At 36.5% G+C, this 25995-nt stretch overlaps 1 protein-coding gene across 5 annotated transcripts in view; it reads left to right on the forward strand.

The window, feature by feature from the left end:
• The window catches only part of Ctnna2 (catenin alpha 2), a 1077131-nt gene that overhangs the window by 277055 nt on the left and 774081 nt on the right, over positions 1-25995 (forward strand). For all 5 annotated transcript variants that reach the window (XM_074050079.1, XM_074050084.1, XM_074050081.1 and 2 more), the window contains one exon: positions 25700-25866. In XM_074050079.1, the coding sequence (XP_073906180.1) occupies positions 25700-25866 (167 nt within the window). The remainder of the gene's footprint in view (positions 1-25699; positions 25867-25995) is intronic.

The following is a 25995-nucleotide window of genomic DNA, read 5'->3' on the forward strand; positions in this document are numbered from 1 at the left end:
ATATTTATCAAGTTAACTGAGTTGTCTGAGCTTTTTTCTTAACTCCCACCTAATAAACATATTTTCTTATGGTAACTGAATTACAAATAAGCTTTCTCTCATGAATATTTTTCCATTTACATCGACACAGCCTGCTTTTTTTCTTTCCTTACCTTCCATAACATTGCAGTTTTCTGGTGTGCAGTTTCTGGCCATTTTCAGTCACAGGTTGTTACAAGCTTTGTTCTGCTGGAAGAGACCTTGAGAGAGAGGTAGCATTAGCCTTTTGTCTTCATGTGTGTCCAAACAAAAGCAGGCCTGTTCGCGACTTCATTTCAGCATTCAGTCACAGTACATGCGTTCCTGAAGCAATGAATATTAAAAGGGATGAGCATTTGTTGAACGCTTCCTGTGTGGCACACAAGGCCTCAAGGTGGTTCTTCAAGAGTGCCACAACCAGATGTGACCCTGTCAGTAGTATATACAGCCATTTTCCTATCAGCCACTCATTGTCTTTTTACTCTTCTCGCAAATTTAAAACCTTATTTGTCTTCTGTTGCTAGTGATTATAGTTGTCCCTGCTTTTTACTAGTTTTGTTCTTAAGAAATGAAATTGATTTAAAATTAGCCAATATCTCCAAGCCTTAAGAAAAGAAAATTTGTAAACATATTAATGACCTTTCAAATTAGAAAGCTCACTAAGTACAAGCAAAAAGGATATAGAATATGTGTAGATTTTATTCTGACATTAGATTTTGAGAATTTATTTAAAAGTTTGATATTCTAATTACTTAGAATTTCTTTAATATTTACATTAGTGGTAGTATATTGAGAATATTAGTAGCTAAATTATACTTTTCAAAACTTAAACTGGGAACTACATTTCACAGTATTCATGATAATTTTTACTCTGGCTAAAAATGTACATTGGCCCTAGGCAAAATACTGAAGTAGCAAAAGTTTGTCTTCTAAGGCCACTACCCTCACCTCCATCCCTGCCCACTATTCTCTGTGGGAAATAACTTAGGAACTCAGTACCTTATTTCTTTCCCTTCATTGCTCAAGAATCCCTATACCATTGTCAGACTCCTGGCTTGATCAAAAACAATGCTGTCAGTACCCTTCTCTTTTTTCCTAGAGAGCAAATTTTAGTGAAAATAGTTAGAAATTAATTCCCATCATTGTTACCATTTCCAGGCAACACACTCACCAGACAAAGAGTGAGAAGTGAGAGGGCACCCCACAGGTCTGGAAGAGAAAAACCCTTCTACTTAGTGAGGCTTAATTTTGTTCTTTTCATTGTGTGTCATTCAGAAAAGACAGTAGGTATCCTAATATTGGTGCACACTATATCACCTTTGTATTGCCAGGTAGAAATCAATAAACAGATATTTTTGAAGAACCTCATCTGTTTCTCTTCCTTCACCCCTGTCATAAAGCAATTTTACCATTAAGAGTCCCTTGATTTCCTTTTTCCATAATAATATATATTACCTAGCAGTTCTGTAATTGTTTCATTAGTAAATGAAAATATCATTTAGTAGGTTTTATTTTTCTGAACTTAACAAAATGAACCTTGTTCATTCTTTGTAACTACCTGATATTTTTACAATGAATGCATAAATTACCTGTTTCCTTATTGTTGGATTTTTCCATGTTTCCAATGTCTGCTTGAAACATACAGCTGCAGTAAAAAATTTCCTTGTGCACATCTCTTTGTGAACAAGTATGAGAGTTTCTTGTAGGTATAGATCTAGAAATAGAAATGTTGAATATTCCAGCTCAAAGATAAGTGTAATTTCTGAGAGTTGTCATGGAATTTGCTTTCCTGTGACAGTGACAGCAATTGTTCTTTAGTCTTTGTCTATTTTTTTCTATCATAGGCTGAATAAAAGTAAAAAAATAGATCTTTATTATTTCATTAAAGACGAACTGTAATACAATTTTATACGTATTTGGAATAGCAATGAAATTTGTAAATAAGATTAATCAGCTACATAGGCAGGAAAATTACCAGTGTTTCAGTCATTGTTGCCTTTTCTAGGAGTGACACTGGAATTAGTCAGGACAATAAGCTACTGAATGTTTCATATTTCCTTAGCTTGGCTTGTTCATCTAAATTGACTGAGATTTCAATACCTATTAGCAATACCTCCTAGAATGCCTACCTACAATGCTGTGAAGTTTACCTATCCTCTGTGTGTCCCATTAGATATGAGGCTTACAGAATCCTTGAGATTTTCTGTATTGCAGAAGTGTCTCTCTTTTTCTTTGACTCTATTCTGTCATCATTGACTCACATACTGTAGTGTCCACTACACAAGCCTAGCACCATTTCTCATAGCTGCCATTGCTGATCTCCAACTTCCTTGTTTCTTGATCCTCTGCCTCCTGCCACTTCTAACTGCTTCTCTCCCTTGCATGAAAGGATGACTTTTCACACACAATTCTTGCCAATCAGAGCATGAAAACCATTCAGGGGCCATTGAGTTTAGTCTTTAGAGAACTGGATCCTCTTGCCAATTTGGATCCCTACTTCACCACCCAGGAGGGCTGCTTTTACTGCTTACTAAATTGGACTTGAGATTCTGGAAGGCTGGTTCCGGGGTGCCTAAAACTTTACCAAAGTGTGAATTTTAATGGCACTTGCTCAAACTCTTATAGGGCATCTTGGTGATCGAATAATTTCTCAGTGCTTTAACAACCAAATTTGAGATTAAAAGTACATAACTTTTTTTTCAAATAAGGATTTCTCAGAAAAGAGATACATGTATTGCTTATTGTATTGATTTGCTAGGGTTGTATAATAAGGTACCATAGAATCAGATGGCCGAAACCAACCAAAATTTATTCTCTCACAGTTCTGGGGACTGTATGCCCAAAAATCTGTGTGTTGGCAGGACCATCCTCCCTCTAAAACCTGTAGTAGATAATTCTTTCTTGCTTCTTCCTCATTTCTTTCTAATTCTTTGGTGTTCCTGGACTTTTACATTTAGTACTGAACTCTCTGTCTCTGTCATCACATATTATTCTGTCTGTGTGTCTATTTCTGCCCCCTTCACCTCTTGTAAGTATAATATGGTCATACTGGATCAAGGCACATCCTAATTAAATATGACCTTATCTTAACTTGATTACATCTGCAAATTGATTATATCTGTGTTTTTATAGTAAGACTGTTTTTATTTAAAATACTTACTTAAAAGTACTGGAGGTTTATCTTTTAGGGAGACATAATTCAACTCATTTGAATTCCATCCACTGAATAACAGCACTTGTCAATGGCCTTGCAAATGATCAGGAGAGTGAAGGGAGCTAGGCTGAGGATACAGTCTATGATTTTTTTTAGATATGTGAGTGGGGAGGTGATTTCTTACTCCCTGGTGTCCAACACATAGTCTCACTTCATAATTTATTGTCAGAAAATGGAAAACCTGTTTTTTTTTTAAAATCAATGTTTGGAAATACAGCATATAAATTTTTAGTCTGTAGGGAAATAACACAGCTCTTCTAGAAGATCTGTGCTATTATTGTTCATACACTTGTAACTTCCACACATTGTTTAATTCCATTTTAGAAAATGACCCATATTAAACAATAAGAATAATGTTATTCCAGGTGATATCCTAATGTATTTATAATTAGGAGTGATTATGAATATTATCTGATAATATGGGCCAAGTTCTCTATACTAATGGCTTTTCTCTACTCTCCAGATCATTGAAAAAATGAAATTTATTCCATTTAATAAAGTTATACTATACTCAGTAAATGTAGTCTTACTTTAAAATATTAGAAAATTGAAAATGCATTTAATATTAAAACTATATTAATTGCTTAATCTTCCACTGAAGATTTAAGGAAAGTTGAGGCTTTAATGAAAAGGTTTAGTGACTCTGTACTATATGAGGTAAATAGAGTTGTGCAGCCTAGCTTTCCAAACTTCAGAGAAATGAAGAAGTAGTTTAAGCCAGAGGAAGAGTATGTTGGCCATGGAAGGAAGAGGTAAGGTGATGATGAGTAGAGAAAGCAGAGCAAGAATTTGGAAGAAGAAAGAACAGTGTTGTGTTTTAGTCAAAGCTAGGTTTTCCATGCTACAGTATAAGTTAAAGTAATAAAAGGCTTTATCTGAAAGGAAAAGGAGTGATAATTGGGAGAATTAACTAAATCTAATTATTAGACTTTGCTATTTAATATAAGAATACATTCTGATTAGGTCTTGGTTCTCGTGACTAATTTGATAGGTTTTGCTCATAAATGTAGAATGGATAAAAAGTAGAAGCTAAGTCAACAAACAGGGACCCTTGTAAGGTCTTGTATAATGAATTAAGAGTCTTGCTTATGATTGGGGTGCTGGGAATGGAGAGGACTATGTAATTCGTTGAAGTTCTGTTGTAATCAAATTAGTAGTACTTTGACATGAACTCCATTTAGATGAAACCATACAGGAGATGTTGAGACATGAATTTTAATAGAAAATATGTAAGATAAACATTAGGGACTAGAAAACATAAAAACACTATTCAACATCCGTATCGGCAAAGCACTAGTACAGCTGTTCCTATCACTTCTATAGAGTTGCCACCACAGTTACCTTCACTGTTTAATACCACTTATTACAGAATATTTACTATGTGTTAGCCATAAACTGAGGTGCATTCTTTATGCCTGTTATTTCATTACTCTTTTTTTGTTTTTATTTGCAGTACTGGAGTTTGATCTCAGGGCCATGAGCTTGTTAGGCAGACACTCTGCAAACCTGAGGCATCCTCCCAAGCTCCCCTACTTTTGTGGCTTTAGTTGTTTTTCAGAGAGGGTCTCATGTTAATGCCCAGGCCAACCTAGACTGCAATCCTTTTATTTATGCTCCCTGCATAGCTGGGATTACAGATGCACACCACCATGTCCAGCTTTTGTTGGTTGAGATGGGATCTCATGAACAAAAGCCCAGGCTGACCTCGAACCACAATCCTCCTGATCTCTACCTCCTGAGCACCACTCAGCATGAGCTACCACTCTCAGTTTTATTATTCGTTTTATTATTCTATTCTGAATTCCAATTCTTCTTTATGAAATGTAATGTTTAATGGTTCCTTTGACGAAGGTTTTTTGAAGCAAGCTGTCTCATTTTTCTAAAACTATGTGCTCTCACTTTAAATAACATTTTAGCTAGGTATAAAATTATAGTTTGCCAGTTGTTTTCTCTTTTCATATTGAAGATACTATGCAACTGTCTCTTTGCTTTCATTTTTGCCTTTGGGAAGGATGCTGTCAGTATAACTTGTCATTATGTTGTCTCTAGTCTCTTTTCTTTCTACATAAACTAAAAATCTTCCCTTGACCTTGGAGTTCTTCCATTATTATCATGTGACCAGCTGTGGACTTCTTTTTTATTTATCTTGTTTGGTATGTGTTGAGCTTCCTGAATGAGATTATTTATGTATTAATTTAAATCTGGAAAATTGAAATCATTATCACACACATGCTAGCTCTTTCCTATTCCTTTTACCTTTTCCTTTGTAACTCTCACTAGACATATGGTAGAATTTTCCCTACATTCTTTATGTATTTTCTTATTTTTCATTTCTTTGATTATTTTTGCCTTTTTGGTTAATTTTTTCAGTATCTTCTACATTAATAATGTGCTCAGTTGTATCTAATCTGTTATTCATTTCTTTCTTTGAGATTTAATTCCTGATATTTTAAAAGACATTCTATTTAGTTTCAGAGTATCCTGTTGGTACTTAGTTCATGTTTCTAAATCCTATTCTAGTTCTATAAATATGTTCAATATTACTTTATTTTTTCCATTCTATACTCCTATTGTCTGAAGTTCTTATATCATTAAATCTGCCACTCAGCACATCTATAAAGTGCTATAATTCTGAACTGTATATTAATTCCTTATGAAACCTTATTTGAGAGAGTCCCATGCTTCCTTCCAGAAAATATTTGATTTTGCTTTGGTCAGGGACTCAAAACTACCACCAATCTGAGACTGTTTTTTAATAATTTCTCTGATCTGGGTTTATCATATTATGAAAATAGTGTAAAATTGTACTCTACAAAATATGAAGTCAATCCTATGTGATGATGTTATCTTATCAATTATAAATGAAACCATGCAATATTTCCTCTTGTGTTTTTTTCTGGAACAACATATTTCTTTAACATTTCTCTTTGTTAGAGGATAAAATTTTTTCCAGTTAAGGTTTTAACTGACATAGCATTTTAAGAATATAAATTTCATTTTGAATGAGAAACTTTAGTAGAGTCAAGACTCCTGTCATCTCTGTGGCCATTACTGAGATTGCAAGTAACTCTAAGGTTGTTAATGTTTCACAATGTAATGCTTCAAGGTTGCTATTTTCCATTCCATCCTTCCTTCCCTTTCCTTCCCTTCCTTCCCTTCCCTTCCCTTCCTCCCTCCCTCCCTCCTTCTTTCTTTCTTTCTTTCTTTCTTTTTTTTTCTTTCTTCTCTCTCTCTCTTTCCTTCCTTCCTTCCTTCCTTCCTTCCTTCCTTCCTTCCTTCCTTCCTTCCTTCCTTCCTTCCTTCCTTCCTTCCTTCCTTCCTTCCTTCCTTCTTTCTTTTCTTTCTTTCCTTTCCTTTCCTTGCTCCTCCCTCCCTTCTTTCCTTCTCAGGTATTCTCCTACCATTTATAAGAATATTAACTGTTATTTACACATCTTTCCAGCTGTTTTTCAGATTTTTTTCATGGTATTCAGTCTCTCACGTCTCTCATTTAATCTTTTAATACCTATGACAAGAGGTGCTAGTTTAGTAATTTTACTGTTGAGACTGGTTAAATAAGATTAAATAAGGAAAAAATATCTGAATTGGGTCTTAAACTCAACAAGTCTAAGCCCTACTTCTTCATGGATGTATTCTCAGAAGAAAATCACAATTATTTTAAGAGGTTGTCTTCTGATATTTTTTGTTTACTTAATATTTTGCTAGAGAAATGTTAAATACTATTAGCATTTTAACTTTTGTTCTTTGATTCCATATGTAAAATTAATAAGCCTAAGATGTATAGGAGCTCTGAGATCTAACTACAAAGAGCTGCAAAGTGATACTCAATTATATTTTTTAAAGAGGTGAAAATTTTAAATGGATAGCTAAAATTTGTCATGTGATAAAAATTAGCCCTTTTTGAATCTTTTGTTATATAATTAGTCAGCATAAATGGCAAAATAGGTGTAAAACAGACTAATCTCTAAAATCGATTATCAGTTTCCCATTCTACTGTACTTGATTCTTAAAAAAATATGAAATCTTTGCAAGTACTTACAGCAGTCCTCTGAATATGTCTCCAGTCTTAATAAGAAAATGTCAACTGTGACATAACAATGGAAATCATTATACTCTATAAAACAGAATGAAAGTCAGATATTTTTACTTGCTGTTTATCTGTTGGTTAATTTCTTCTGAAGAAAAAAGAAGTTGAAATAACAATAATATAATATCCACAAGATTGTTAGTTGAACATTTATGAATCAGGACAAGCACAAGTACTTAATATGTGTGATTTTACAGTAAAGTGAAAAACAACAGTCTTTTTGTTTGTTCTACCACTTAATGCATCTAATCATAATTTTGGTTTAATAATATCCCAGTTCCTTAAAGTTATAGTCCAATGAAGACATTGGAGACCAAGATTTTATTTAAAAGATTGTTTTTCAAAAATATAGCCATGAGATGATTAGACAAATGTACATTTGCCATTTGCCTTGTAAGTGCTTTTTATTACTTTGGTTAACATATAACTTTGAAAGCCATAGCTCTATATCTAGATTTTCTAGAATAAAGCAATCTTTCCTTTACCTAAAGTTTTTGTCTTTTGGCAAATTAATTAGCCTTCCTGTGCTTCAGTGTCTTCGTTTATAAAATGGGAGTAGTAACTATCTGATAGAGTTTATATGAGGATTAAATTAGTTGATGTAGTGCTTAGAGCAGTGTCTGGAGCAGAGTAAGTACTATGTCATCATGAGCTATTATTTTTATTATTACCATCATCATAATCATCATCATTATTGCATCTAGATTTTTTTAACAGACCTTTGGCTTAGAAACTTCTGGTTGCATTAAAGTTACTAAGATGAGAGACCTGAGTCCAGTGACCTTAGATCCAAGTCCAAGTGGCGAAACTGAAGAGCTATTTGACCCTTGAAAGATTAATGGACTTTTCTAAGCTAAGCCATAATTTTTGCTTTTGTCTTATTTAATCTTTGAAGTGAAACTAAATATTGTCTACCCCATTGTGAGATCACATATATAATGTGCTTACCATTGTGGTTTGGGTATAATAGGTATTTCATAAATAACAGCTGTTGTTGTTATTTGTATCATATATTTGGAAGGAGTTGAGATCATTAGTCATTTATTATAATGTCTATGGAAGAGGGAGATGTGCAAAAAGGAGCTAGAAATAAGGAAGTAACATTGATTAATATGGGAGAAATTCACACCAAGTAGGGCAAAATAGATTTTGCAGCCCTGCCATTCTTAGAGATTATCTCTGGCTGCATCTGTTGGATATTGAGCATATTAGGTTTGGGGGATTCTCACATGTATTTATAATGTGTAGTATAGGAAGGAAAAGAAGTCTTAGACTAAATTCTGTAACTGGTTCCTTTTATTGGTTTTGTTGGCTTCAATGACAAAACCTTAACTGGAATATTTAAATAGAGTGCATTTGGTGAAGAATTTATGCCATGAATATACATGCTCACTCATTTGTGTCTAAAGAGTTTAACTTGGAATTGTATGTAGATGATGAATAGATATATTTAAAAAGGCTAAACCAAAACTCTGCCATGGGAATTAAATAAATTTAATAACTGGTTGCTTATAAAGAGTATCCTGCAATGGATGCATGATAAATTCATATATGACTTCCTTTTCTATTTTAGTACCAGCCTTGGGCCAAGGGGGCAGTGGCCTCTGTGAAAGCATAGATTGGATCAACGTGAACTGCCATCATCCCCTGTCTAGTGTTTTGGGAGACCTGGTTCTTTACTTCAGGGCCCTGAGCACTGACTGGGAGTAGCTTAGAATTTTACTTGGTAAGCCCAGGTACTGTTCAGTAATGCTTTGTTCCTTGTGTTTAGAAAGTAACTCCTCCAACTGTGAGTTCTTTGGCATCTGTATTTTATTACTTACCCATAACTCTTAACTCCTTTCAATGAAAAAACAGCCACTTCCAGAATAAGAGTTCAGTGCTCCAACCAGGTCCCATGCTTACTGCAATCAGAAATCCGGCAGTAGTGCCGCAATGCAATTGCTGATAAATCACTCCAACTCCATAATGTGTAAATGATAAAAGAATTAAACAACCATGTGTGTGGGGGGTTGAAAACAATTCATATTAGCTTTTTAGTTCTTATATGGTATACACAAAGGAATATTAATGTCAGCATGATCAGCATATTTTCCTCCTATAGGCAGACTTGCATGGGAAGGTTAATTATACTCCCAGTTTGAGTTTATTAATTTGTAGTAAGAAATATGTTTACACAGGGACTGTGCACCTAAATTCATTGGCAGGTACGAAGAGTGCAATTTTCAAGTCATTTATCTCTATATTCTTACTTTTCCTATAAAAGAAACAAATACCATGAAGCTTAGATTGGGGCCCCTTTGAAGAGGCAGAAAGACTCTGAGACTGGCAAAATAAAATGAAAATGGGTCCAATGATTGTTATACTACCAAGAGTGTCCAAAACATCTAGGAATAAAGAGAAAATAGTATTTTTATTCTACTTTTTTCAGTTTAAGAATTGGGCTCCTGTTTTAAGTTTTGATGCACTGTATAAGAAGAAAAGGTGTCAAGAAGATGAAAAATACTGAGCATATTATCTGACAATATGACTAGCATACTTAGAAAAATTTTGTAATAACTTTCCTGACATTTTGGATATCCTATGTCATTTTGGCTGAGGTAGTGGGTCACTTTTCTGATGGATGGCCAGAAAAGGCTAAAATTCACTGACTTTTTAAATCTTCATTCTTTCACACTGATCTTTCCATGCTTCCTTCCAATTTCCTGCAAGTGTTGTGATAAGATGCAAACTTTTCCTCTGGAAATATTCTTAAAAAAATAAATGAAGCCCAGTGGAAATGAACATGGGGCCCTTTATCCTTCTTTCCACTTAATGTTAGATGTTAGAAGTTAGAGGGTCCTTAACATCTCAGTATTGACACAAGGCTGCTCAGTATGAGGTTGAAGAACTAATTGATGAGGAAGAGTGTATGTTCCTAAGATATTCTTTGTCCTTTGACAGGCTTACTAGGAATGAGAAATGGGCAGTGTGTGTGATTATCTCTTCCATCTGTTAGAGGCTGAAACCTACTATTGAAAGGATAAACGAAGAATCACTTAAATTCACCAGTACTTTTAGCAGCTTTTACCAATTATTATAACTGACCAAGAGCTACCTATGTATTCATTGTTCCCAATGACTTAAATATAGTTGCTTACTCTTTCTGAAATTTCCAAATGTCTGCTTAGTGAACATTTCTATGTATATGATCCTTGTTAGTTAGGGAGTCTCTCAGAACCATCAAGTTGCAACCAAATAGAGAGTAGGATTAAAATTTAATCCTGAATATCTAGAACCCAGCAAGTATCTGCCTCATATCAGTGCCTAATAAAAGCATATTGAATGACTAAAAGCATAAGTGAAATATATGATGCTTTATATACTTTTCAAAGAAACACACATTTATGGATATGATCATACCATCAGCCCTGCAGACTGATGCAATATGGACAGGACTGTCAGGCCCCTGCCCCTAATCTCATAATTTTCCCTGACCCATAATGCTGCAGGTCACCCTGTTATTCCCTTTCAAGTTTGATGTTTGTTTTAACCTTACTTTATTTATTTTAAAAATGTATTCTTGAGTCAGAATGAGAGGTTGTCTGAGATCTGTCATGACCATAGTGACAACCTATTGATCATGAAAGTGAAAAAGACATGGATTAGAACATTTGAAAATTTGTCTTTTTGAACTTAGGGTTTTGACTTACCTTAAATCAACTTTGTTCATCTCTATTGCCAGATCTTCCTTCTGTACATAAGTATTTTTGTTAGATGTGTTTTACTACAATTGATATACCTATGTGAATGTAGATGCTGTATCCTCTTTGAATCCTCTTTATAAAAACTAGAATGGTGCAAGATGGTCACTTCTTGTCAGTTTAGTAAAGAGGATGTGTGGTTATAATCACATATAAAAAACTTTCATTGTGGTGATTAATGAAAATCCGTGTCAAGTCAGAAATTGAAGTGAAGACCATGGAATTCCAAGGTTAGAATCTGATAATTCTAACTTTTTTCACCCACAAACCAGTGAAGAAAATCAGTTTTTTTCCATGTTGCATCTCAAAATAAAACGTAATTGAGCTGTAATTTTATACCACTGTTGACCACGTTCATGGTACCAATTCCTTGGAACATTTTTTGTTTTGTTTCTAATTTTGAAACACATGCTAGAGTTTTCTGTCCTTAATCAGTTTTTCTCATTATGGGAATTGTTCCTGTGTTTCATTTAGCTAAAGAGTACTTTTTACGAAGTTAGGTTGACTTGTTAAATTATTGTGTAGCAATTTCAAGACTAGTGTACTCAACTGAAGTTTGTAAGATGCAAATTTTAAAATGTGCTTTTTATACTTTCCATTTGCTTTTCTTTGCATTTATATTTAGTTGATATGAAATCAGTGATGCAAGTACTATTTAGTTTTATGAATGACAACTTTGATCTATCATGCAGACTTACAAATGTATCCACATAAGCAGAGTACCAAGACATCTAAACTGGCATAAAAAGACTTCAATTATATGATCTAACTTAGAGAAAGTCAGTGGTGACTCTGTGAAAGAACATAAAGCATAGGATTTTGCCCCAAAAGTGCAATAAACTGCAACAAATGCAGAGCTCTGTGATAAAGGTGGTAAATATAAAGCTTAGAGTCAAAAGCCCCATCTTCTGGTCTAGATCTGCCCCTAGTTGGCCATGTGAGCTTGAGCAAGTCACTGAAGGCCCTGGATATTTGTCTTCTAAAATTGAGGCATTGGGTTCTATTGATGAGCTCACATCCCATATCTTTCAAATGTGTGTTATAATTTAGATCTTTAAATAGCTCAAAGTGACTTGTAATTATCTTATTTTCACAATATACTAGAAACCAGTTTTTCCCAGTAAAGCAGATGAGGAATACCTTTTATACTTACACTGTCATTTACTTAAAAGACAGTGGAAAGGCAAACCAGTCTTCCTGGCTCAAATGACAAATTAGTAAGTATATTAACATCTGGAAGCATAGAGAGAGTTGTTCATTCATTTCTTTATGTTAGTTATCATTTTTGTAATACAAATGCAGCATTAGTTCTAGGGGAATGTCATTTTGACATTTCTCTTCTTCAAGGACATTTTTAAAAATTCTCTAGATCTGCCCAATTGAAAAGGAGATTATGTATTTATATATGGCTCAGAACAATATATCAAAGACCATCTGGCAAAAAATAAAATAACTTTTAAAGTTATCTCTAATTATAATGGTTTCCTGAGAAGACAGAGGGTTTTCTGTCCTAAAGGTCATGCCTGGATTTCACATCTGTAAAAATTTAAGCTGAATAATGTTCTTCAAGGTATACTTAAATGCTATAAGTTAGATATTAAGTCCACTCCTCTTAGCACTGCTTTTCCTTGCACTGTGTCTTAATTGGCATGAGGAAGTCAAGGTGTCCTCTTCACTTGCATGTTGAGATTGTTGATCTTACCGCCTTCCTCGCTCACTCAGAATTAGATACTAGCATTTTTGATGATTCTATTATTTTTGTTTGTTCAATCTAGATGCCAAATGTGGCATTGTTTCTTACCTTCCTCATTATAGTGCAAGGTTTTTGATTCATACTTCATCTACCACCTGCTATATCAGGCTACTGACATTTCAGTGGATTTTGATTTGTGTCATGGTTGTAAAGACACTGGAGATACCAATCGATGGAAACATTTATTGACTTAAGAATATAAATAAGTCAGCAGCCATGCTTTTTATGGAGAGACTTGACTTACATATATAGGATTATTGAAATTTTGGATTTATTCAAAGATGAACTTACTGGATGCTTAATTGTTTTACACACTCATTTACCGCAGGCTTTTAAAAATATTTGGCACAGTATACTTATTGCAGAAATACATTTATTGCATGATGAATTTACATTTCCATCACTTTCTTTTATAAAAATATAAAGTGAAGATTGTTTCATTACTGATCCTTTATACTCCTTGTGTTCTTAAGCTTAGCCCATCACTGTTAAACATTTCTAAGGTTTCAATCTATTATTACATTCCAGCCAAAGACAATAATCACCTTTATGTGCAATGTGGCTATTACTACATTTAACAGGTCCTTGCGAAGGTCTCATTTGTGAAGTGTGCCATATTGAAGCTTGATATTCTTTCTGGCTACAACAATGTACCCTCTCCTCCCAACCCAGGAAAAGGCTACAGCTGAAATAATTAAAATCCATACGCTTAATGATCTGTGCCTTCTGCAAGGTGGCACATTACTGTCTCTAACGATGTTTAATAGCTCATAACATTCAATACAGTTAATCATCAGTTACTGACATTTGTTGTACTTTTGCATACTGAACATATCTCAAGAGGAGGAAAATTGCATTGGAACAGACTCAATTTTCAATCCTTGGTAAGGACCACTGGGCCAGACCAAATGAGAACACACATTTGTCTTTGGAGCTGCAGGAGCCAATGAAGCAGGGCTGTTACAAGGCCATGTGGCTACACTGAGATCTTGTTGGGTGAAGCAGTTTAGATTGGTTTCTATCACACTGTGGTTTTTTGTTTGTTTGTTTGTTTCATAGCTACTATGGGACTGTGTCCCTGCCAGCCATCTCACTTTCTGCAGGTCACTCTCCACTTGAGCATTTGTGTTTTTATATTTACGATAAGAGCCATGAGGTCCCATCAGGACCATCAGGATCTCTAGTCTCACAATCACTTCAGGAACAGTAGTCTCCTGAGACTTCTGACAGTTTGTATCTAGTTTTTCTGGTTTGCTCAGAAAGCTTTTTGAGAAAATGAAAATTGACAGACTGCATAGCCTGCTACTCTTGGTCAAATGACATAGGAACAGCTTTCTCATTTTATGGTATTTACATAGTTTAGATATGGTTTGCATAAGAGTTTGTTTTTTAAATCTAAGCAGAAAAGTCTTTCTTCTGAATATTGTATAGTTAGGCCAAAGATTGCCTTGTTTTTTTGGTAGCAGGACCTGAACTGTTCCAGGCAAACGGTATGTGTTCAGTGCTTAAAGTGTCCCTAGGAGGAAACTTACTTTAATGCAGATTTTGCTTGAAAAATATGGGATTCTGAGCCTTAGAGAAAAATTCTCATTGTGGATTGTTGACCTTTTTCTTAATCATGGATTTGAGTCATAACTCCTTGGGGTGAAGTGTATATGATGTACTCTAATTTCTTTATTTCAAAAAATGCTTTCAAACTTCCTCCTTCTTGTGGCCAAAACCAAGAAAGAAGGAGTTGCTACTTTTACCAGTACCTTCCTTTTATAAATATTACATCTTCCCTGCTACTTACTAAACTTATTAACCCAACTTAAAAATAAATTTCCCAATTACTAATGTGAAGTTCATAGTATTTAGAATTTCATTAAGTTTTTCTCCTCACTTCAGTATCAATTTGATATGGTTCAAAAGGAACAATGTCAGGCAAGCCTTCTTTCTTATTCCCAACAGCATTCATTGAATGAATACACCTTGTCTAACATGTATTAGGAGTTCAGAATAAAGAAATTAGTGTACAACAATTATGGTTTCTACACTGACCAAGCTGTACTAATAAGCTTCTTCACTGACCAAGGAGTTACAGTTACAAATTAGCTAATGTGAGACAGTATTAAGTGTTGGAGCCTGGGAATAATTGGAAAAATGTTTTTGTTATGCATTCCTTCCTGCTTTTCCTCTCTCCTTCTTTCTTTTCTTTAGTCCTTTCTTCCTTCTTTACTATACTCAACAAACCAAATAAAATTGTCTATTAGGGTCAGACTACTCATATAATAAGCCTTTATGTAAAAGAAGTATTACATACTCACTGTTTTTCCTCTTGTCACTTATTTGATGATGTCAATTTATTTTTCCAGCAGGTGATAGTGACTTAAGGAGACCTTACCATAGCAACAGTGCTCTGAGTCAACTGCATAACTAAGCAAAAAAACCAAACATGATAATGCAGACACAAGTAACAAGTGGATCTCTGGTACCCTTTCTTCATCCTTCCATCCCTTCTCCTACACTGTCATTCTATTTCTCAGCTAATTATTTCAGTCTTATAAAAAAAAAAGCAGTTCCCTGGAAAAATAATTGTATACTGATAAGCTTACTTATCATTTTGTAACATAGATTTCCTTTTTATTTTTTTTATTTTATTTTTTTTTTTCATTTTTCTTTTATTATTCATATGTGCATACAAGGCTTGGTTCATTTCTCCCCCCTGCCCCCACCCCCTCCCTTACCACCCACTCCACCCCCTCCCGCTCCCCCGCCTCAATACCCAGCAGAAACTATTTTGCCCTTATCTCTAATTTTGTTGTAGAGAGAGTATAAGCAATAATAGGAAGGAACAAGGGGTTTTGCTGGTTGAGATAAGGATAGCTATACAGGGCATTGACTCACATTGATTTCCTGTGCATGGGTGTTACCTTCTAGGTTAATTCTTTTTGATCTAACCTTTTCTCTAGTACCTGTTCCCCTTTTCCTATTGGCCTCAGTTGCTTTAAGGTATCTGCTTTAGTTTCTCTGCATTAAGGGCAACAAATGCTAGCTAGTTTTTTAGGTGTCTTACCTATCCTCACCCCTTCCCTTGTGTGCTCTCGCTTTTATCATGTGCTCATAGTCCAATCCCCTTGTTGTGTTTGCCCTTGATCTAATGTCCACATATGAAGGAGAACATACGATTTTTGGTCTTTTGGGCCAGGATAACCTCACTCAGAATGATGTTCTCCAGTTCCATCCATTTACCAGCGAATGATAACATTTCGTTCTTCTTCATGGATGCATAAAATTCCATTGTGTATAGATACCACATTTTCTTAATCCATTCGTCTGTGCTGGGGCATCTTGGCTATTTCCATAACTTGGCTATTGTGAATAGTGCCGCAATAAACAGGGATGTACAGGTGCCTCTGGAGTAACAGTCTTTTGGGTATATCCCCAAGAGTGGTATTGCTGGATCAAATGGTAGATCGATGTCCAGCTTTTTAAGTAGCCTCCAAATTTTTTTCCAGAGTGGTTGTACCAGTCTACATTCCCACCAACAGTGTAAGAGGGTTCCTTTTTCCCCGCATCCTCGCCAACACCTGTTGTTGGTGGTGTTGCTGATGATGGCTATTCTAACAGGGGTGAGGTGGAATCTTAGTGTGATTTTAATTTGCATTTCCTTTATTGCTAGAGATGGTGAGCATTTTTTCATGTGTTTTCTGGCCATTTGAATTTCTTCTTTTGAGAAAGTTCTGTTTAGTTCACATGCCCATTTCTTTATTGGTTCATTAGTTTTGGGAGAATTTAGTTTTTTAAGTTCCCTGTATATTCTGGTTATCAGTCCTTTGTCTGATGTATAATTGGCAAATATTATCTCCCACTCTGTGGGTGTTCTCTTCAGTTTAGAGACCATTTCTTTTGATGAACAGAAGCTTTTTAGTTTTATGAGGTCCCATTTATCTATGCTATCTCTTAGTTGCTGTGCTGCTGGGGTTTCATTGAGAAAGTTCTTACCTATACCTACTAACTCCAGAGTATTTCCTATTCTTTCTTGTATCAACTTAAGAGTTTGGGGTCTGATATTAAGATCCTTGATCCATTTTGAGTTAATCTTGGTATAGGGTGATATACATGGATCTAGTTTCAGTTTTTTGCAGACTGCTAACCAGTTTTCCCAGCAGTTTTTGTTGAAGAGGCTGCTATTTCTCCATCGTATATTTTTAGCTCCTTTGTCAAAGATAAGTTGCTCATAGTTGTGTGGCTTCATATCTGGATCCTCTATTCTGTTCCACTGGTCTTCACGTCTGTTTTTGTGCCAGTACCATGCTGTTTTTATTGTTATTGCTTTGTAATATAGTTTGAAGTCAGGTATTGTGATACCTCCTGCATTGTTCTTTTGACTGAGTATTGCCTTGGCTATTCGTGGCCTCTTGTGTTTCCATATAAATTTAACAGTAGATTTTTCAATCTCTTTAATGAATGTCATTGGAATTTTGATGGGAATTGCATTAAACATGTAGATTACTTTGGGGAGTATCGACATTTTTACTATGTTGATTCTACCAATCCATGAGCATGGGAGATCTCTCCACTTTCTATAGTCTTCCTCAATCTTTTTCTTCAGAAGTGTATAGTTTTCCTTGTAGAGGTCTTTCACATCTTTTGTTAGGTTTACACCTAGGTATTTGATTTTGTTTGAGGCTATTGTAAATGGAATTGTTTTCATACATTCTTTTTCCGTTTGTTAGTGTACAGAAATGCTAATGATTTTTCTATGTTGATTTTATATCCTGCTACCTTGCTATAGCTATTGATGATGTCTAGAAGCTTCTGAGTAGAGTTTTTTGGGTCTTTAAGGTATAGGATCATGTCGTCTGCAAATAGGAATATTTTGACAGTTTCTTTACCTATTTGTATTCCTTTTATTCCTTCTTCTTGCCTAATTGCTCTGGCTAGGAATTCCAGTACTATGTTGAATAGGAGTGGAGATAGTGGGCATCCTTGTCTGGCTCCTGATTTTAGAGGGAATGGTTTTAATTTTTCTCCGTTAAGTATAATGCTGGCTGTAGGTTTGTCATATATAGCTTTTATAATGTTGAGGAACTTTCCTTCTATTCCTAGTTTTCTTAGAGCTTTTATCATGAAATGATGTTGGATCTTATCAAAGGCTTTTTCTGCATCTATTGAGATGATCAAGTGGTTTTTGTCTTTGCTTCTGTTAATGTGGTTATTACGTTTATTGATTTTCGTATGTTGAACCACCCCTGCATCCCTGGGATGAAGCCTACCTGGTCGTGGTGAATAATCTTTTTGATGTGTTGCTGAATTCGATTTGCCATTATTTTGTTGAGGATTTTTGCATCAATGTTCATTAAGGAGATTGGCCTATAGTTCTCCTTTTTGGAGGTGTCTTTGCCTGGTTTTGGGATAAGTGTAATACTGGCTTCATAAAATGTGTTTGGCAGTTTTCCTTCCCTTTCTATTTCATGGAACAGTTTAAGGAGGGTTGGTATCAGTTCTTCTTTAAAGGTCTGATAGAATTCAGCAGAGAATCCATCAGGTCCTGGACTTTTCTTTTTGGGGAGACTCTTGATTGCTGCTTCAATTTCATTTTGTGTTATAGGTCTATTCAGGTGATTAATTTCCTCTTGGTTCAGTTTTGGATGATCATATGTATCTAGAAATCTGTCCATTTCTTTTAGATTTTCAAATTTATTTGAATATAGGTTCTCAAAGTAGTCTCTGATGATTTCCTGGACTTCCATGGTGTTTGTTGTTATCTCCCCTTTTGCATTCCTAATTCTACTAATTTGGGTTTTTTCTCTCCTCATTTTAGTCAGGTTTGCCAGGGGTCTATCGATCTTGTTTATTTTTTCAAAGAACCAACTTTTTGTTTCATTAATTCTTTGTATGGTTTTTTTGGTTTCTATTTTGTTGATTTCAGCTCTTATTTTTATTATTTCTCTCCTTCTATTTGTTTTGGGATTTGCTTGTTCTTGTTTTTCTAGGAGTTTGAGATGTATCATTAGGTCATTGATTTGGGATCTTTCAATCTTTTTAATATATGCACTCATGGCTATAAACTTTCCTCTCAAGACTGCCTTAGCTGTGTCCCATAGGTTCCGGTAGGTTGTGTTTTCATTTTCATTGACTTCCAGGAACATTTTAATTTCCTCTTTTATTGCATCGATGATCCATTCTTCATTAAGTAATGAGTTATTTAGTTTCCAGCTGTTTGCATGTTTTTTGTCTTTACTTTTGTTGTTGAGTTCTACTTTTACTGCATTGTGGTCAGATAGTATGCATGGTATTATTTCTATTTTCTTATATTTGCTGAGGCTTGCTTTGTGCCCTAGGATATGATCTATTTTGGAGAAGGTTCCATGTGCTGCTGAGAAGAATGTATATTGTGTAGAGGTTGGATGAAATGTTCTGTAGACATCTACTAGGTCCACTTGATCTATTGCATATTTTAGATCTTGGATTTCTTTATTGAGTTTTTGTTTGGATGACCTGTCTATTGATGATAATGGAGTGTTAAAGTCTCCCACAACCACTGTGTTGGCGTTTGTATATGCTTTTAGGTCTTTCAGGGTATGTTTGATGAAATTGGGTGCGTTGACATTGGGTGCATACAGATTGATGATTATTTCCTTTTGGTCTATTTCCCCTTTTATTAGTATGGAATGTCCTTCTTTATCTCGTTTGATCAATGTAGGTTTGAAATCTACTTTGTCAGAGATAAGTATTGCTACTCCTGCTTGTTTTCGGGGGCCATTGGCTTGGTAAATCTTCTTCCAGCCTTTCATCCTAAGCATATGCTTATTTCTGTCGGTGAGATGAGTCTCCTGTAAGCAACAAATTGTTGGATCTTCTTTTTTAATCCATTTTGTCAAACGGTGTCTTTTGATGGGTGAATTAAGTCCATTAACATTAAGTGTTAGTACTGATAGGTATGTGGTGATTCCTGCCATTTAGTTGTCTTAGTTGTTTGAAGGTTTGATTGTGTGTACCTAACTTGATGTTACTCTCTACTGTCTTGCTTTTTCTTATCCTGTGGTTTGGTGCTGCCTGCGTTTTCATGGTTAAGTTGGGTGTCACTTTCTGTGTGCAGGATCCCTTGCAGAATCTTTTGTAATGGTGGCTTTGTGGTCACATATTGTTTTAGTTTCTGCTTATCATGGAAGACTTTTATTGCTCCATCTATTTTGAATGATAGCTTTGCTGGGTAGAGTATCCTGGGGTTGAAGTTGTTTTCATTCAGTGCCCGGAAGATCTCACCCCATGCTCTTCTTGCTTTTAATGTTTCTGTTGAGAAGTCTGCTGTGATTTTGATGGGTTTACCTTTGTATGTTACTTGTTTTTTCTCTCTTACAGCCTTCAATATTCTTTCCTTAGTTTCTGAACTTGTTGTTTTAATGATGATATGTCGTGGAGTAGTTCTATTTTGATCTGGTCTGTTTGGTGTCCTGGAGGCCTCTTGCATTTGTATGGGAATATATTTCTCTAGATTTGGGAAATTTTCCGTTATTATTTTGTTGAATATATTACGCATTCCCTTCGCTTGCACCTCTTCTCCTTCTTCCATGCCCATGATTCTCAAGTTTGGTCTTTTGATGGAGTCAGTGAGTTCTTGCATTTTCTTTTCACAGGTCTTGAGTTGTTTAATTAATAGTTCTTCAGTTTTTCCTTTAATTACCATTTCATCTTCAAGTTCTGAGATTCCGTCTTCTGTTTGTTCTATTCTGCTGGATTGGCCTTCCGTTTTGTTTTGCAGTTCTGTTTCGTTCTTTTTTCTGAGGTTTTCCATATCCTGGCTGTTTTCTTCTTTATTGTTGTCTATTTTTGTCCTGAGTTCATTTATCCATTTATTCATTGTGTTCTCTCTTTCACTTTGGTGTTTATACAGTGCTTCTATGGTTTCCTTTATTTCTTCTTTTGCTTTTTCAAATTCTCTATTTTTATTATCTTGGAATTTCTTGAGTGTCTCCTGTACATTTTGGTTGACCCTATCCAGTATCATCTCTATAAAATTCTCATTGAGTACTTGTAGTATGTCTTCTTTTAAATTATTCTTGTGGGCTTCATTGGGTCCTTTGGCATAGTTTATCTTCATTTTGTTGGAGTCTGGATCTGAGTTTCTGTTCTCTTCATTCCCCTCTGGTTCCTGTACTAATTTTTTGCTGTGGGGAAACTGGTTTCCTTGTTTTTTCTGTCTTCCTGTCATTGTCCTTGGTGTTGTTACTGCCCCTGTACTGTGTGTAATTAAGTATTTTCTAGCTTGTAATAATAACAATGTTAATATTGAGAATGGAAGAGTGAGCTGAGATGGAAAGCAAGAAGTTAAAGAAAAGGGGAAAACAAATATACAGACAAGAGGGAGAAAGCAGAACAAGGTATCAGACAAGAGAGTTTCAAAGGTATAAACAGGGAGTGTTAGTGTGCTAATCGACAGTAAGCTGAACAGACAATAGAGAGACAGAGAGAGGATTGAAAATCAAAGATAAAAAAAATAAAAAGTATATGAAAGTAATATCTCTATATAAAAATGAATTAAAATAAAATGGAAAATAGAAAATTAAAAAAAAAAACAAACCAAAAAACTTCCAAGTTTATATGCAATGCAATTTCAGTCTTAATAATTTGGATGTCCGTCTCAATCTCCAGTCCTGGAGTGGTGCCTCAGATGTTGTTCTGTAGTTGTCTCATCAAAGGGGATGCATAAAGTAGAACAAAACTACACTCACACACACACAGAAGATAAAAAAAAAAAAAAGCCCCACCAAGTGTCCCCAGTTCAAATGCAATACAGTTTCAGTAAGTTTTTCAGCTTGCAGGTGTAATTCGGTTGTTCTCTCATCAAAGGTAGGGAGAAAAAGAAAAAAAAGCGTCTGGAGGCAGTTCTGAGAGTGGTATCTGCAACTGTGGCTTGCCTGCCTGCTGCTCTCAGCCTGTAGCTGGCGGCGTTATTTATGCAGATCTCTGGGGTGAGCTAGCACTCACCTGGTCCCACAGGCTTTGTTTGCTCAGAGTTCTCCTGTGCAGGGGGCCTCTGCCACAGGCTTTCCCCTTTCCAAGCACTGGGAAAGGTGACACTGCCCCGCGTTGTCAGGCCTGCGTGTTTATTTACAGTTCACGTGGGAAGTGGGTCTTCCCTCCTCTCACAAGCTTCCCCGCTCCTGGTTGCTGGGCGCGCCCCGCTCCCGCCAGAGCCTCTCCGGCCCGCCCGGCTCGTTTATTTCCAGTCCCGGGAAGGAGTCCCTTCCCCCAATCTTCAGCACTCAGGGCGTCCCACCCTCTTTCCAGCGTGTCTTAACTGTTCTTATTGCTTAGTACTCAGTTTCTCTTTTTTCCCCGGGTGGAGGTCAGTCTGTCCAGGGGGCTAAGCTGCTCTGGCCCAGGCTTGTCTGTGGGGCTACCGCGGTACCGCGAAGCTCACCTGGTCCGCATCTTCCCAAGCCGTATGGGCGCCGGCCACTGGCGGCCCCGGGGGCCGTCCTCGGTTCTCCGTTTAACGTGAAGTGGAGATTCTCTGCACCGGCTGGAGGTGTGGAGGAGTCAAAGTTATGCCTTTTCTCTGTGATTATGCCTGCAAAGTGTGTCTCCAGCGTCTCTCCAAGATTTCACTATAGGAGGCTCGCTTTCTGCTTCCTCCCTCTAGCCGCCATCTTGGAATTCTCTAGATTTCCTTTTTAACTCAGTAATCCCAAAACTAAAGGGATATAAGACACATTAAAGTTACAGCTGGTTTTAGATTGCCTTTCCTTTGCAATATTAACAATGTAAAATAATTTGTATCTGTTTGAAATGAGCTTTAAGTTTTAATTTAAACTGAATGAAATTGCCTTCTATTTAATTTAGAATAATCTTGGAATTTATCCTAAGCTTTCCATTTTGCAGACTCATATTTCCTTAAGTGGATATATCTGTCTCTTCTCTCCATCTCTTATATGTACATCTGCTGGACTACATGCAGGGCTACCTGCTGTGGGCCCCAGGTTGATTACTTCCACTTAAGAGCTCTATCTTGACAGCCTCACCCACTGGCTTGCAAGCATATTGCAGACATATGTGACACTGTGTGAAAATCTGAACTGTTTGATGAAGCTTGGCTCTTCAATTAATGCTTCAGCATCCCCATGCTGGAGGAGGTTGACCTGGAATCTCCTCTTTGGTCCTGTGCCTGGGAGTAGCCTTACCTGAGTAGTCTCTTCTTGCCCAAACTAAGGCTCATCTCATTGTAACCTGCAGAACTTGAGGTCAACCCATAATTCTCTAGCTTCCTGTGTACAGCAACTTTCCCCCTTCCCTTGTAAGTGAATATTCTTTTTCAGTACTGGGATTTGCACTCAGGGCTACAGGCTGCCAGGCAGTAGCTCTACCACTTGAGCCAATCCACCAGCCCTTTGATGTATTGTGTACTTTTGAGTTAGGGTCTCACAAACTATTTGCTGGGGCTGACTTTGAACCACTATCCTCCTGATCTCTGCCTCTGGAGTAGCTAGTATTACTGGCCTGAGCCACTGGTGCCTGGATTTGAATAAGAGAATCTTATTCAAGGGAATAAGCTGGCCTCCCCATTAGTACTGTATACAGATTTGTCTAGCTTTACCTGTGATGATCCTCTCATTGGATTTTCCTTGGTGTATGATGTTCTTTCCAGTTGCACTGAAAAGAGTAGAAATAAGGCATATTTCTTATTATGTGTTAATGATTCCTTTTGTTTGGGATGGGGTGAATGGAGAAGATTTATGTAAATCTCTGGCAAGGATGGGATGCTTGGATTAAATTATCTACTAATTGCAGCCTCAATTTTAAACTTTATTTAGACCTCTAGGACCATATATCTTTTTGGGGTGGGGGGAGTGCTGGTACTGAGGTTTAAACTCAGAGCCTCATGCTGACCAGGCAGGCACTCTACCACTTGTGTCACATCCTAAGCCCTTTTTGCTTGAGCTGTCTTTTGGATAGGACCTTGCACTTTTTGTCTGTTCCAGGTCACAGGTAGTTAGGATTACAGATACACATCATTATGCCTGGTTGTTGGTTGAGATGGGGGAGTCTCACTCCTTTATTTGCTCAAGCTGACCTAGAACCATGATCCTCCCAATCTCTGCCTCTGAAGTAGCTGAGTTTAAAACCTAAGCTGGTTGACAATACAATGGGCTTATTGTCGAGGAGAGCCTGTTAAAAATCTAGCAGCACAATGTATTTCCCTGTATGACCACATTACTCAAGTATAAAAAGTATCACTATGAGGGTTTAAATAACCATAACACTAACTGAGAGATTTACTGTAGATGATCTGCCTGTAATGTGGTGAGATGTTTTTGTTTTCTTTTGTGTCTTAGAATAAATTATAGGATGCACAGATTCTCAGTGTTAATACCTGGTTTTATTTATCTATGCAAGCTTTTACTCAATGGTGAGGTATATCATTTTTATTAAAATATTGAATGCCTTATTTTACCCTAAAGTAAATAATCTGTCATATTAACTCTACTCTCCAATGTTTTTGAACATTTGTACACTCTGCTATAGGAAGCCCAGTTTTTGCTTCCTCCCAGTCCTCCTGACACCAATGAATCTCTACCTATTTCACAGAGTCAGCTTCATCTCCATTAATTATCTCCTCTTCCTTCCCACTCTCCCTGTCCCTTTGTGCAAATACATACCTGATATTGTTTTTTATCTTTAACTCCACCTTCTCTTTGCTTATCTAATCAGCCCTGAAATTCATTGTCTGTGTCTAACAGACCTCATGAATACACCTTTTCCCTCTGAATCAGGATCTTGTTTGTTTTCCAGGTCTAGGCCCTCATCACTGCTTTCTAGACTTAACTGCATTTGCCCTTTTACCTGGTTTCTCTGTCCTAGTCATGCCTCTTTTATTTTATTTTATGTAATGTGACTAAAATAATCTTCCAAAAATATAAATCTATTAATGTCACTTCCCTTTCTACTGAAGATACAGTCTAAATCACTTATGTGGTGTTCCAGACTCAATCCAGCCCCTTCTTCATGTGACTTTCCTTGGAGCTACAGAGATCCCTACACTCAGGCTGGTGTCCTGGTTCTAGAGTCGCATACAATTTTCATCTGCCTAAGATGCCCTTCCCACCTTTCTTCCTTGTCTTTTGCATCCCATGAAAGCCAATAGCTCCCCCCTACCAATCTCTTCCTAAATAATAAAATAACTACTTCCTCTCCCCTACCTACATTCTTCATCATACATCTATTATGACACTTAGTCACTGTTTTCAGATTACATGCTTGTAAAGCTGTTTTCTCGTGAGACTGCGAACTCCTGGAAACTGGATGTTTCTAGCCATCTTTTAAATCTCAGAACCTAGTACAGAATTTGACAAGTGTTGAATCTGTTCAATTCTAAGTGTTCTGTAGATTAGACAATAGGTTCCCAGCAGAGAGTCAATTGGAAGACTGGATCTGGAGCTTCTGTGTCCTCTTTTCTTGCCTTATTAGCTCAATTAAGAACAAAGTCTTAAGGAGGCCAGTGTCTTAAGTTGCAGCCCTCCATGGAGCTGTAATCTTTCTCCCTAGGATAACATTAACCTGAACTAGTTGCCTAGTAATTGGCATTGTTTCCAAGGGAAATAAAGAGAGGATGGTTAAACTCAGGGAAAGTTCATCTCAGCTACTAGACAAATTGATTTTGTTGATGTTAAAAGCATGATTTTAAAATAGACACCTTACTTTGGCCACTACACCTGAATATGTGCCCTGTTATTTATGCTTGACTTGAAAGACTCTCTGCTGTTTTGGAGGTGGCAGAAGTACCAGCTGGCCATCAGAATTTCACAATAAGTGTAATAATCATGCTTTCACTGATCTTTAGGATTGCCACCCTCTCAGCCTCCTGTCTACCCATATGCCTCTCCCTGTTTGTCTTCCAGGTGAGACCATGCGGATTGCCTCCTCTGAATTTGCTGATGACCCATGCTCCTCAGTGAAGCGTGGCACCATGGTACGGGCAGCAAGAGCTCTGCTATCAGCTGTAACACGCTTACTCATCCTGGCGGACATGGCAGATGTCATGAGACTTTTATCTCATCTGAAAATTGTACGTATGTAGAACTTATAAAAACTTCCTTTATGTTGGGGGTGCTCTTACCATGTGTGTTATAGCTCTGAATGCTACTAGATGTGTTTCTCTGGCTACTTACCAACATGGTATTACCACCAAATTTTC

The sequence above is a fragment of the Castor canadensis genome, chromosome 12 (genome assembly GCF_047511655.1).
Source record: "Castor canadensis chromosome 12, mCasCan1.hap1v2, whole genome shotgun sequence".
NCBI lineage: Eukaryota > Metazoa > Chordata > Mammalia > Rodentia > Castoridae > Castor > Castor canadensis.